The sequence below is a fragment of the Macaca thibetana genome, chromosome 10 (genome assembly GCF_024542745.1).
Source record: "Macaca thibetana thibetana isolate TM-01 chromosome 10, ASM2454274v1, whole genome shotgun sequence".
NCBI lineage: Eukaryota > Metazoa > Chordata > Mammalia > Primates > Cercopithecidae > Macaca > Macaca thibetana.
This window is the reverse complement of record NC_065587.1, coordinates 70,682,894-70,696,509: the sequence shown is the minus strand read 5'-3', so window position 1 is coordinate 70,696,509 and position 13,616 is coordinate 70,682,894. Positions and strand designations below refer to the sequence as shown.

General features: G+C 47.2%; 1 protein-coding gene across 4 annotated transcripts in view; it reads left to right on the top strand.

Annotated features, from left to right (window-relative positions):
• Positions 1 to 7,579, top strand: part of PDYN (prodynorphin) — a 73,464-nt gene extending 65,885 nt beyond the window's left edge. For 2 of the 4 annotated variants that reach the window (XM_050745200.1, XM_050745198.1), the window contains exons 3-4: positions 3,399 to 3,543; positions 5,399 to 7,579. In XM_050745200.1, the coding sequence (XP_050601157.1) occupies positions 3,415 to 3,543; positions 5,399 to 6,031 (762 nt within the window). In that variant the 5' untranslated portion in view covers positions 3,399 to 3,414 and the 3' untranslated portion in view covers positions 6,032 to 7,579. Of the gene's footprint in view, positions 1 to 3,395; positions 3,544 to 5,398 lie in introns of all 4 variants that reach the window. The other 2 variants (XM_050745199.1, XM_050745197.1) reach the window with 1 other exon arrangement.
• Positions 7,580 to 13,616: the final 6,037 nt, after the last annotated feature.

Sequence of the window (13,616 nt, the reverse complement as noted above, 5' to 3'; positions counted from 1 at the left end):
GCTCTAGAATTTTAACTCAGTTTCCTCATCTGTAAAGTGGGCATGACAATAGCACCGATGCTGTAGAGTTTCTGTGACTATGTGTGAATTAATCCATGAGAATTGCTCAGAACATCGTGGGTACTTAATTACCATCAGATCAACCAGAATTATCAATAAATATAAAGTTAATGGATGAAAGACAAGGATGCCAACACTATTTTTGCCTGAGACAAAGAGATCTTAAAGTGAGTCCCCTACCTTAGCAGCTAAGCTGTGTGGGAAGCCTTCAGCCAGGAGTTAGATGTTGTGGTAGGCACCCCCTCCCCAGTAGGTTAATTCACTGCTGATCTTCTAACAGGCCAGGCCGCCATCGCTGATATCAGAGAAAACACGAGCTGCCTGCTCTGTACGGCTCACTGGTGGGGAAACGTAATCCAGTCCGCAGCTGATAGGGCGTGAGAGAAACTCAAGGGGAAGAGAAAGACACAGGATGGACACAAGTCTGCTTCCCTGACTTTTCCACTGAGCCTCCCTGGTTCAGGGGAGCAGACCTTGCCAGCCTCAAGCAAGGCACATGGAGCTGAGCTTGTGTCTTGAATTGTTGTGTGACCTCAGGAGATTTACTAAGCCTCTCTGAGCACCAGTTTTCTTGTCTATAAAGTGGGGGCTTTGTATATAAAGTCCCTTGGATCTCACGGAGGGCGCAGCTGTTAATGAATTGAAATTGCTCTAGAAATTGTAGTCATTAAGTGTAGGGGGTCAAACAGAACAGGCCTTGCACCTCAGCCTCACTATCGAGGTAGGACATGGGCAATTCACCAGACCAGAAGTGGCCACTTCCCTGAAGGAATAAATGAGGTGATAGATTGAAAAACTTAGCGCAGTAGGGGTTTGAGAAATGGTGACTGGGATCACTATTAAGTATGCTCCGGTGGGAGAGCCTACTGCATGCTTTAACGCAGAGACCCTGCTTTGGCTACAGCGTGGGGTTCTGGGGCCCGGGGGTGAAAGCTTTGAAACACCCTGAACACCTGAGCAAACAAGGTGGTTTGCAGGGATGGGGAAGTTGGAGGAAAAGAGGACAGCCATTTCTGAGAGTAGATTGTTGGTGTCGGGTTACAAAGACCATGCTGGGCCAAGTGTGAAGCCCCTGACCAGGGTGGGGTGTGTGTCTTAGGGGAACTAGGCACTTCCAGTTGGAAGAACTGTACTGTGCCCTCATAAATCAAATATAAAGGCCCTGAATCTTGATATCTGATTTATAAAGGGCTGACTATGAAACAGACAACCTTTTTTTTTTTTTTTTTTTTGAGACAGAGTCTCACTGTGTTGCCCAGTCTGGGGTGCAGTGGCACGATCTCTGCTCACTGCAACCTCTACCTCCTGGGTTCAAGTGATTCTCCTGCCTCAGTCTCCTGAGTAGATGGGGCTACAGGTGCGTGTCACTCTTCCCAGCTAATTTTTGTATTTTTTTTTTTTTTTTTTTTTTGAGACGGAGTCTCGCTCTGTCACCCAGGCTGGAGTGCAGTGGCCGGATCTCAGCTCACTGCAAGCTCCGCCTCCCGGGTTCCCGCCATTCTCCTGCCTCAGCCTCCCGAGTAGCCGGGACTACAGGCGCCCGCCACCTCGCCCGGCTAGTTTTTTTTTGTATTTTTTAGTAGAGACGGGGTTTCACCGTGTTAGCCAGGATGGTCTCGATCTCCTGACCTCGTGATCCGCCCGTCTCGGCCTCCCAAAGTGCTGGGATTACAGGCTTGAGCCACCGCGCCCGGCCAAATTTTTGTATTTTTAAAGGAGATGGGGTTTCACTATGTTGGCCAGGCTGGTCTGGAACTCCTGACCTCAAGTGATCTGCCTGCCTCAGCCTCCCAAAGTGCTGGGTTTACAGGTGTGAGCCACCATGTCTAGCAAAACAGATAACTTTTAACAGAGTATTTATGAAGCATTAATTCATCTGCCAGGAGTTTATTGAGGACCTGTGATGTGCTGACCAGGGTTTTAGGAGCTAGTCTACAGCAGAGAATAAGACAGGGTCTGTGCCCTCAAGGAGCTAACATTCTATTGGGGTGGTGATAACCACAACGTACACACCACCACCACCAACCAAACATCAAATAAGTAGGAGACTATGAGCTGGGAGTGTTCTGATGCAAACAAAGGGTGATGTAAGAGAGAGACCAAAGAAGCCTCATTAGACACATAGTGATCAGTAAATGCCTCTCTGCCAGTATGACAACTAATTTAATGACAAAGAACGAGCTAGTGATGTAGAAGTCTGAGGTCAAAATACTGCAGCAGAAGAACAGAAAGTGCAAAGCCCTGAGGTAGGAGCAAGCTTGGCATATTTGAGGAACAGAGTGACCACTTCAGAGAAAAAGACAAGACATGGAACCAAAACCTGAAGACTCACATGGACGATTTTCATGGAAGAGGCACACACTGCTGGGAGAATAGAAAGGAGGAACATCTCATCTAGCCTAGGCAATCAGGGAGAGCTGCCTGGAGGAAGTAATATCTAATCCAGGACCTAAATGACAGGTAACAGAAGAGGAGATGAAGAGTTCTCCAGGCAGAGGGAACAGCATGTGCAAAGGCCTGGGGGTGGGTCAGAGCCTGATGCATTCATTAAGGGGATTGCAAGAAGCTGATGTGGTTGAAGCCCAGAGCTGAAGTGTGGGACTGCAGGAATGGGACTGAGGGTACCCTGACATTTAGGCAGAAGGGCCAGGCCTGACCCCACCCAATGGGTCTGTTCACAGAATTGATATTGCCAGGAAGAGCATTTCAGAATGGGAAGGAGGAATCAAAGAAGGAACTGGAGGCAGGCGGGGAGGCCAGCAGGGAGAGGGAGTGAAGGTGGAGCCGTGGCTGAGATCAGTGACAGTACTAGAGTGGGAGAGAAAAATTCTGGAGCTCTCACAAAGCCGAAAGGACTGATGTGGGACAGCCTGGGACACAGGGACAAAGACCTCGGAGAACCCAGAAAAGCATTTAACTAAGTATCTTCTGGCTTGGCAGGTGGCCAAAGTGGCTTTTGAAGTCTGAAAGACCCAGATCAAGTCGTGGCTTGTCCACTTCCTAGCTGTGTGCAACCACTTCCCTGCTCTGAGCCTCAACTTCCCCATCTGTTGAATGAAACTGGCACACAGCCCACATTGAAGAAGTATTGTGCAGATTGGAAGTGAATGTACAGGAAAGCTCTGGGTATACAGTAGGCACTCATTCCCTTCCTTGACCCTTGGCTTTGGGCCTCCACTTTACCTCCTTGGGCCTGTTTTCTTGACTGTAGAATGGGAATCAGAATGCTTTGCAGTGCTGTGGGCAGGAGTTAAAGAGATGAATTTGTGGGCTCAGAACACAACCTGTAGAGGGGTGATCACAGATTTCATTATCTTCTCTTTCTTCCTCCCCAGCAGGAATTGCTGAGACAGGATGACCTGGCAGGGGCTGGTGCTGGCTGCCTGCCTCCTCGTGTTCCCCTCTGCCACAGCAGACTGCCTGTCGCGGTGCTCCTTGTGTGCGGTAAAGACCCAGGATGGGCCCAAACCCATCAACCCCCTGGTAGGTTTCAGGCAAGGTTCTTCAATGCCCAGGTCCTGGGGCCTGGGTGAGGGAGCCCAGAGAGGGGAGGTTGCAGGCCTTGGCAGCTGTGTGCTGTCCTGTAGATCCATCCCACCTGTGCAGGGTGGCGGGTGTCCTGCCCTGTAGATGGCCTGGACACCAGGGGCTGCTGTTTTCCATCTCCTATCCCCATTCCAGACCTCACCACCATGGGTTCACTCAGGCCACGACAAGAGACTCAGGTGTCCAGGGAGAGTGATGCCTGGCAACAGGGAGTGTCATTGCTGAGGTGGTGCTGACTTTGGCAGTCAGCAGCCCTAGATTGACTTTTTAGGGCTTCTTATTCTCGGACTGATGAGCACCTCCAAATCTAGACAGTTCCATGAGAGGAGCTGTCTCCACCACCCCTAAATGCAAAGATCTGGCTGACAGAATCAAAGCTTTGACCCCTCTCCTGGGCCTTAGCACCTCTTGGCCCCACCTTGTTGGCTTTGCTTTGAGTTAAGCTCCCCCACGTGTCTCTCCCATGACAGCAGAAAGGCTGGAATAGAGGTACCAAGGGAATGGGGACAGAACACAGACTTTGATTCTGCCCCTTTCTAGCTCCATGACCTTGGAACCCCCTCTCTAAGCCTAGGTTTCTTCATCTGCAAAATGGAGGTGATTCCATGAGATAGTGAAAGAAGTTATTTATTTATTTACTTTTTCTGAGACAGGGTCTCACTCAGTAGCTCACACTTGAGTGCAGTGGCGCGATGTCGGCTCACTGAAACCTCTGCCTCCCGAATTCAAATGATTCTCCTGCCTCAGCCTCCCGAGTAGCTGGGACTATGGGCACCCACCACCACACCTGGCTAATTTTTGTATTTTTAGTAGAGACAGGGGTTCACCATGTTGGCCAGGCTGGTCTTAGACTCTTGACCTCAAGTGATTTGCCCACCTCGGCCTCCCAAAGTGCTGGGATTACAGGCGTTAGACTGGCCAGAAGTTATTTCAGAGTCTTGCTTTTGCCCACCTAGAGTGCAGTGGCCTATCCAGCTCAAAGTGCAACCTGGCCTCCTGGGTTCATTCTTGTACATCAGCCTCCCGAGCAGCTAGACTCACACCTGGCCACCAACACCCAGTTAATTTTTTTTTTAGTAGAGATTTGTTTTGAGACAGAAACTCTTGCTCTCAAGTGATCCGCCCGCCTTGGTCCCAAAGGCTGGGAGGTGCAGCACCTGGCACTTATTTAATACACAGCTGAGAGATGCACTGGGCATGCCCACCTCAAAGAGCACCGTGCATGAAGACTCCTGGGGCCTTTTCAGTATTCTTTGCTATTGTCATCGTCATTATGATTGAATGCTCCCAATGGCCCTATGCCGTGATGCCATTGCCCCCCACCCCAAGCCTGATAAACCCTTCTGTGTCCTCTTGTGTATTCTCTGCCATTCTGCACTTCTCTGTCCTACTTTACCAAGAGTTAGCAGCGTGCTTCACACCTGCAGAAGCCTGGGAGAGAATTTGTATTTTTAATGGAGGTGGGGTTTCCTTTCTGGGAGTCAGACGTGGAAGGGGAAGGGTGAGCACACAGAACACTCCGGGAAGATCTTACTTCCAATTCTGGCAATTGCCACCCGCAGCCATGTGTCCTGGGTCTAAAGCCATTTCACCTCTCCAAGTCTGTCTTCTCTTTCTCACAGGCACAAAGTCCCCTACCTTTATGCACCACCAGGAGTATGAACATGGGTAGCCCAGGGCTTAGCAGTGGTGCTTATTTTTATTTTGTCAGACACTGGACAGGGGAGCCTAGGGCAGAGCAGTGCATGTGTTTTAATCATTTGCCACTGTGATCTTTTTGGGTCTTTTACAGATTTGCTCCCTGCAATGCCAGGCTGCCCTGCGGCCCTCTGATGAATGGGAGAGATGCCAGAGCTTTCTGTCTTTTTTCACCCCCTCCACCCTTGGGCTCAATGACAAGGGGGACTTGGGGAGCAAGTCGGTTGGGGAAGGGCCCTACAGTGAGCTGGCCAAGCTCTCTGGGTCCTTCCTGAAGGAGCTGGAGAAAAGCAAGTTTCTCCCAAGTATCTCAACAGAGAACACTCTGAGCAAGACCTTGGAGGAGAAGCTCAGGGGTCTCTCTGGTGGGTTTGGGGAGGGAGCAGAGTCTGAGCTGATGAGGGATGCCCAGCTGAACAATGGTGCCATGGAGACTGGCACACTCGATTTCACTGAGGAGGACCCCAAGGAGCAGGTCAAACGCTATGGGGGCTTTTTGCGCAAATACCCCAAGAGGAGCTCAGAGGTGGCTGGGGAGGGGGATGGTGATAGCATGGGCCACGAGGACCTGTACAAACGCTATGGGGGCTTCTTGCGGCGCATTCGTCCCAAGCTCAAGTGGGACAACCAGAAGCGCTATGGCGGTTTTCTCCGGCGCCAGTTCAAGGTGGTGACTCGGTCTCAGGAAGATCCGAATGCTTACTCCGGAGAGCTTTTTGATGCATAAGCACCTCTCATCATGGAGTAGAGTCAGGAGCATCCCCTGACACCTTTTCAGGTTGGAGTGCACTCATTCATCCTCTTGTTTGTGCCCCTTCCCCATGCTCAGCTCAGCACTGTGTACAAAATATCCAAGCCCAGCCTGCCTCTCTCCTGCCTGGGAGTACGGGATTTCTCTGGGGTCTGTGATGGGGAAGGGTGGATGTCCCTTCTCCACAACAGGCTTAATGCTTGGCTCAGATGCCTAAACTCTAAAACTACCAGCAGCAGCAGCAGCAGCAGCAGCTTGTGATCTCAGTCCTTCCAACCTGTTCTCGTGACTCCTCAATTCCAGGGAACCAGAGCGACCTGTTCTTTGTACCTGTAGGTCTAGGATCTCCAAACTTAACCAATCACATGCCCCTCTCAGAAGAAATATGAGCATGCTCCCTCATGCAGATAGTATACGCATCATAAACAAAGAGTAGAGCTTTAACATAAGATAAATAATCATACACAGAAATCCTGACATTATATTCCCAAATCTCAAAAGATCTCCTGTGCACCCCACTTTGGGGACGATGCTTTAGGTACAAAGCTTAAACATTGCCTTATATTGGATCAGGAACCCTTACAGCAGAGGGTCCAGTCTTCTAGTGGGTTTAATGTTTAGTTAGTGTACTCTGAGTCTTCATTGTTCAGAAAAGAACCTCTTGAAGAACTGACTTCCTGAACTTCCAGTCATGTTGGTACTCCTTACAGAAGCGAGTGAAAACCCCTTTAGGAAATGATTGAGAGCAGCCTCTTGAATGCTTAAATGATCAAGGAGGGAGCAAGGCAAACCAATTTGTTCTGTGCAACAAACTCAAAATGTGGACCAGTTCCCTCAGCCCTCATTAAACTAATTAAACTGATCGGTATCATGCTTCTACTCCATGGTGAACTGAAGCAGAGTCAAGTTGATGAAGTTAAGCACGACCATGTTCTTGAGCAGCTGAATTGGCTGCCAAGAGTCCAAGCCATCTGGCCCAACATATGCACTGGGCATTGGGTAAGGGACTCCAGAAGCAGCAGCTAGAAAGAGAAAAAGGCTCTCTTCAGTCCCCATGATGCTTCTTTCCTCTTAATGTCTCAAAATAAAACCAGAAAGAGGAATAAAATGATTAAGTGCTTGAGGCCAAATGAGTTCCCTTGATTCAAATAACCCTGATTCATAGACAGAGACGTCCCGATGTCTTGGTTTCAATCAAAGCCCTCTCTCTCTGTCTCTCTCTCTTTTGCTCTCTCATTCCCAGGCACTCTTTTTTGGTTTGTGGGTCCAGGAGATGGGACTGGATAGGAGAGGAAACAGGCTTGAGTTTGGATAATTTGTGTAAGATGCTGCTGAACACATCTCGTCATGTGCAGTCCCCAGGTATCTGATGATGTTCTGAAATGGATAGATTGTTTCAGAGTTATTTTGTGTGCTTTAAAAAAATCCCATTTATGCAATTTACTTGGAATTTGCTTAGTCTTTAATAGGCCTGTGTAATTTCCTGCTCCTCCAGTACAATAAATAAAAGAAAGATGTTGATGACTTGGTGGGTGTGTGTGTACATGCACGTGCACATGTGTGTGAGCCTCAGTCCTCAGAGAGAAAAAAAATTGCAGAAAAGAGTGCTGGAAATAAAGAAGAGTTACACACACACACACACACACACACACACACACACACACACACACACACATATCCAGGTTGGAAAACCAAGTGTGGGATAACAGAAAGAGCAAAAACTGTGGAGTGTCACAGCTTTAAATTGGAACATTGGATCTGTGCGACCTTGAGTAAGCCATTTGGTTTCTCTCAGCCTTAGTTCCTGCCTCCATAAAATAAAGACTAATAGTGCCAATTTTGTAGAGTCGCTGTGAGGATTAGATGAGCTCATATATGCAAAGATCCTGGTACACAGTAGGTGCTCAGTAAGTGAGTTTTCTTTCCTACGTTGTCTTAAGGGATGGTGACAAAGCTTGAGCCTTGAGCACCACAATGAGGAGAGTGGGGAGAGGTGCTGCAGAGGGAATCTGCATCCCACATAATTCCCATGGGCTGTTTTCTATGCTGGGTGACCAGGACAGGAGATAGACACATGTTCCTAGACAAGGATGAGTGAATTAAGGATGGAGGATGCTCTAGCCCTTGGGTGGCATAATGTCCTTTACTAAAATGACATTTTACATTAAATGTTGTCAGTGAGATGTCTTTAAATAGGATGAATGTGAGATTTAATGGCTACAGACCTCATGGGTTCCATTTGGACATTGGCTTTCCATTGGCTTTTGGACAGTGACTTCATAGAAAATGCAGAGTGAGGAAGCTCTCATTCATTCTCTCATTCATTCAACAAACTCTTAATTAAAGGTCTACTGTGTTTGGCAGGCCTTTTGCTAGGTGGTGGAAGTACAGAAAAATGAAATGACAAGATGTCTTCTGTTATGGAACTAACAGTCTAGTAGGGGAGACAAACACAGGGACAAAAATATAAGTCAAACATTTAAAATAATGGTAATTGTTGGGAAATAGTTGGGATGTGGAGATAAAGGATAACAAGGGTAGAGGAGAAACCTCCCTAGGGTATTTAGGAAATCCTTCTCTGAGGACTGTGTCATTCTTCATATTCATAGGCTTATCAAGATGGAAGGAACCTAAGGCTTGGGTTCATCTTATCCATCCACCTACCCTGTGCCAAAATTGACACATTGATAGGAAACTTTAATCTGCTTGAATACTTTTGTTGATTTGTATTTCACAACATATTCCTATTCCTCAATGATTCAGTGTTGGAAAGTTCCATCTTCATGTTAGGTTGAAGTTCAGGTTTCTGTTATTTTTACCCACTGAGTCCCGATCCTGTTGTCACTAGCCTGGGAGATTCTCCAGGGAAGAACTGTCTGCCACTTGAAAACAAATGACTCCTAACTCTCTCAAATGGGTTAAACAAAGAGACTACAACAACAAAACCCAAGTAATTTGTTGGATCACATAAATTTAAAAATCCAGGGATATTTAGCTTCAGATAGAGTTTGATCAAGGGACTCAATAAGGACATCACGATCTCTGCATCCCTAGGCTCTCTTCTCCTCTGTGTTGGGTTCATTATAAGGTTCTGTGTGCTTTTAAGATGACTGGCAGAAACTCTGGGTTATACCTGCATGCTATTTTTACTGCAATCTCAATCAAAGTTTCATGATATCTCATTGGCTTCAATTGGGTCATGTGTCCCATCCTGCGCTCATGCCAATCACTGTGGACAGATGGATGTGATGCTCTGTTTGGTCAGAACTGAATCATATGGACACTACTGGAGCCAGGGATGGATTCGACCCCACTCGAAATAGTGGGGAAGGAAGTGGGTTGTTCTCAAGAGGAAAATGGAGCATGGATCCCAGTAGGAGAGCAAACGAATGCTAGACCTCCTAGGGTATGGAGTCGGAATATGTTGTGGAATCCAAGTCAACAAAAGTTTTCAAGCAGATTAAAGTTTATTATCAATACATCAATTTTGACACAGCATAGGTGGATGCCAATGAGTAAGGCGAACTGGTGGGGGTTGGGGCCCACTGGAGAGTATATGCTGTGGCAAATGTGGCCCTGGAGTGGCAAAACCTTCTCTGATTTCCAAGAGATTGCAGAGATCTCAGTATGCATATGACATCTCTGTTTTTCAATCTCTAGGCAGGTAATTTTTTTTAAAGTACTGAGTAAGACAACATGTTTAGGATAAGACACATCACCCTCTCACATTATTTTGTGAGTTCTTTCTAAATCTTTTTTTTATGAAAAATACTCTTTTTTCATTTTTAGTACTTTTCCCCTTATGCTATGGACTGCAGAACACTGTTGTTCTGGACTTTCTTTTCTGGACTGATTTCATTTGGTCAAGGAAGCACGTCTGCATAGGATGGAAAAAGCATGGTAGGAGCCACAGAGAACTGGGTTCAGATTCTGCTTCCCTGGGTGACTCTGAGCAAGCCCCTGAATGCCACTGTGCCTCAGTTTGCAGTCTGTCAAATGGAGAGAAAAATAGTGATTTCACTGGATTCAGTAATGTATTCAGTAATATGAAGTGCACTTGATACATAAGAGTTTATGACTCCTAACTATCTCAAATGGGTTTAACAAATAAACAACAACAATAAAATCCCAAGTAATTTGTTGGTTCACATAAATGAAAAACCGAGGCATATTTAGCTTCAGGTAGAGTTTGATCAAGGGACTCAGTAAGGACATCACAATCTCTGCATCCCTAGGCTCTCTTCTTCTCTGTGTTGGGTTCATTCTAAGGCTCCATGTGCTTTTAAGATGACTGGTAGAAGCTTTGTTTATACCCGCAAGCTATTTTTGCATTGTTGCTCCCTCTTAAAGGTGTGTGCCTCTGATTGTGGTATTTCTGATGTCACCTGAGTGAGGCACACACCTGTTGAAGGGACAAAATTATGCTGGTGGTAAGAAAAGCGTGAAATTAAAATTTTTTAATAGAGCTGTAACATACGTGCTATAAAAGTGTACTTATCTTAAGTGTGGCACTCAAAGGAGTCTTGCATTTGCATACACCTGTGTGGTCACCACTCAGATCACACTATAGAACATTTCCAGCACCCAGAGGGCTCAAGGAGATCATTTTAATAGGCTGTTTGTGGGGGATGTGGAGCAAGCCAGAGTTAGAATTGGAATAAAAACATTGAGGGCCTTGTGGATTACTGGTTCTTTGTCCATGCTACAAAGGCCACTGTGCAGTGATCACAGAGCAGGCATTGGTTAAGGGATGCCAACATCCCGGTAACCTTAAAAGAGCACGTTACTAATAAGCACACGGTTTCCACGACAACGCCATACACCATCACTAGCGAGGAAAGTCTTGTCATAATGATCATGACAATCATTATGATCCCTCGGATTTGGATCCCCCCGCCCCCACCCCCAGCTCCAAGCCCTTCACACAAATGAGCCCGGCCATGGGGCTTGTCTGTTAATTAAAGGCCACAAAGTGAAAACAACAAAAATCCCCACGACAGTGTCAGGAACAATGGTTCCCTAATAGATGTCATCTCGGCATTCTTGATTCATGTGCTGGCTCCATGTCGCCTCCCATTAGCTATGCAGATTTATAACAAAGATTTATAATCACTCCTCTAATATGTAAATCTGCATCTATGTTGCATTCCCCCACGATTTGGCTCATCTCTGTCTAACTTACACCAAGCCCCATTATTCTTTATTCCCAGGGCTCCCCTCATCCTTCATCACCTTTGACAGGAAGTGTGCCTTCTGAAAACGTGCATCTGTCTCAGTCTTAAACCCCAGTTACACCTGGTGAGCCCCTTCAGGCCTGTCCTCAGGTTTGGGAAATCAGAAAGGGTTTTCTGGTTATTGTAAGATCCATGCTCTGTCTGGACTTGAAGAAGGAGCACTGGAGTTAGAGTCTCACCTGGGAGTGTGAGGATAGTCCCAGCTCTGCTAACCAGTCACTGGAGGTGGCTGTGGCCTCCCCCAAAGAGTTTTCTCTTTGGTAGAGAAAATGATGGTGAAATATGGTGAGATCTTTTGTCCTTTCAGGAGCTGACACACAACACCTGCTCTGTACCTGTCAGTCCGTCAACTAAGCAACAAGGCCTCAGTTGCCTCATCCCAAAATGGGGATGATGGTTTCTGCCCTGATGAACAGAAGGAGGTCATGTGAGAAGACACAGGGATAGTGTCTGGCCCAAAGTTGTTGCATAGTCAGTGTTCATGCCCTCCCCTCCCATATTCCTCCAATCTTTGATAAACATTTACTAAGCCGCTGTTGTGTGCCCTGCGCTGGGCTAGCGGCAGGAGATTCAGCAGTGATTAAGCAAAATCTGTACTTCCTGGGGCTCATTTTCTAACAGGGAGACCAGTTGCCTACAGATGAACCAGGGTCTCCAGCTTGCAGACGCGCTTGCTTGTGCTGTGAAGGGAAATACAGCGTGAGGGATGCAAGTGACAGGGGCAGGGAGGCTACCACTCAGAGAGGGCTCTCTGGCAGGTGACATTTGACCAGAGATGTGCAGCAGGTAAGCCTGTGGGTGTCTGGGTGAGGGAGTGAGGGAAATAGCCTCCCAGGAACAGGGAACAGCAAATGCAAAGACCTCGAGAAGGATTTGTGGCTGTTTGTGTACAGAAGAGTCAGGAGCTACGGCAGCAAGTCAGAGCAGAGGGTGGGAAACAGGGTGCAGAAGTGGAAGAGATCAGATAGTGGAGGGCGTCCCACACCTTGCACCGTCCCGCTTTACACTGTCACCCCGTGTGACTGTGGAGCTGCTTTTTTACTCTCAAAGTATCCTGGTTTGGATAATGTATAGTATTGATGCTTCACTTATGGGCCATGGATATTGACTTTTGACCTATGGCGAGATGGGAGCCACTGGAGGATTTTCAGCACAGGAGGGGCCTGATCTGACCCAGATTTAAAGGGACTGTGCTGGTCGTTGTATAAAGAGCAGGCTGCAGGGAGCTCGAGGGAACGTTCTGCGTCCCTGTCTGCGAATGGCACTCTCCAAAGTGAACGTGAGAGACGGAGGTACCAGGAGTGACTTGGGAGCTTTTCTTTCTTGAGATCAAAGCCCCAGTCACAGTGTTCTCCCCTTAATATGCAGCCACAGGCATCAGGACTCTCAGACACTGCCAGTGGTAGTGGTGGATGGCATTTAAGACACTAGTCTGCAGAAGCCGGCCTGGAGCCCTCCTCTCCCCATTCCCGTCTCAGCCTTGAAAAATGTAGCCTCGTAGTTTGAGTTTTTGGGGAGAAAAATCTCTGAATTGGGGCTTGCTTTACATAAAATACAGATCATTAGAAAGTGTATAAATCAAAGTTTGGCAAATCGAATTGTATTTTAATCCACTGGGGAATGTTGCTATTCAATGTCCTCACTGATTTTACAGATTGCCACAGTATCTCTTGTCCATTTAGGAACATCGGTAAAACCCAGAAAAGTATCAAGAAGGTTCCCATGAAATTGATCAACAGTCAGAAGTTCAGATAAGATCATTTACGGAGCCCCTGCCCAGGCCAAGGCACTGTGAGGATTAACGCATTAATGGGGATAAATTGGAGATGAGCACATGACCTCTGTGCTCAAGGAGTTTGCAGTTCAGCAGGAAGACCTTGCAGAGCAAATAACTATGGAAAATAAAAAGAGTTACTTTGGGAAGACTAAACAGCAAAGGTTGCTGCAGGTGTCAGGAGCAGAGACCTGGCCTGGCAAGGGTTGAGGATTCCTGAGGAGGTGACTGAGACCTGCGGCGGGGCAGGACAGAGCTGGGGTGAGTGGGGGTGAGCGCAGGGAGGACTTTGGTGGCTGGGCAGAGACACTGCAGGGAGCTTGATCACACAAGACCTCTAGGCCGTGGCCATGATGTGTGGACTTTGTTTCAGGAACAAAAGAACGATGTGGAGAAGTTCAAGAGAAGTGGCATGGTCAGGTGTGTCGAATAAGAGTTTTCTAGAACAAGCTGAGGTATACATATTTATACATCAGTCTCCAACAAAGAAAACAAATATCGCCCTTGATCTCACCTCTCAGAGTTAGCTCTGATTAATATTTTAACATCTATT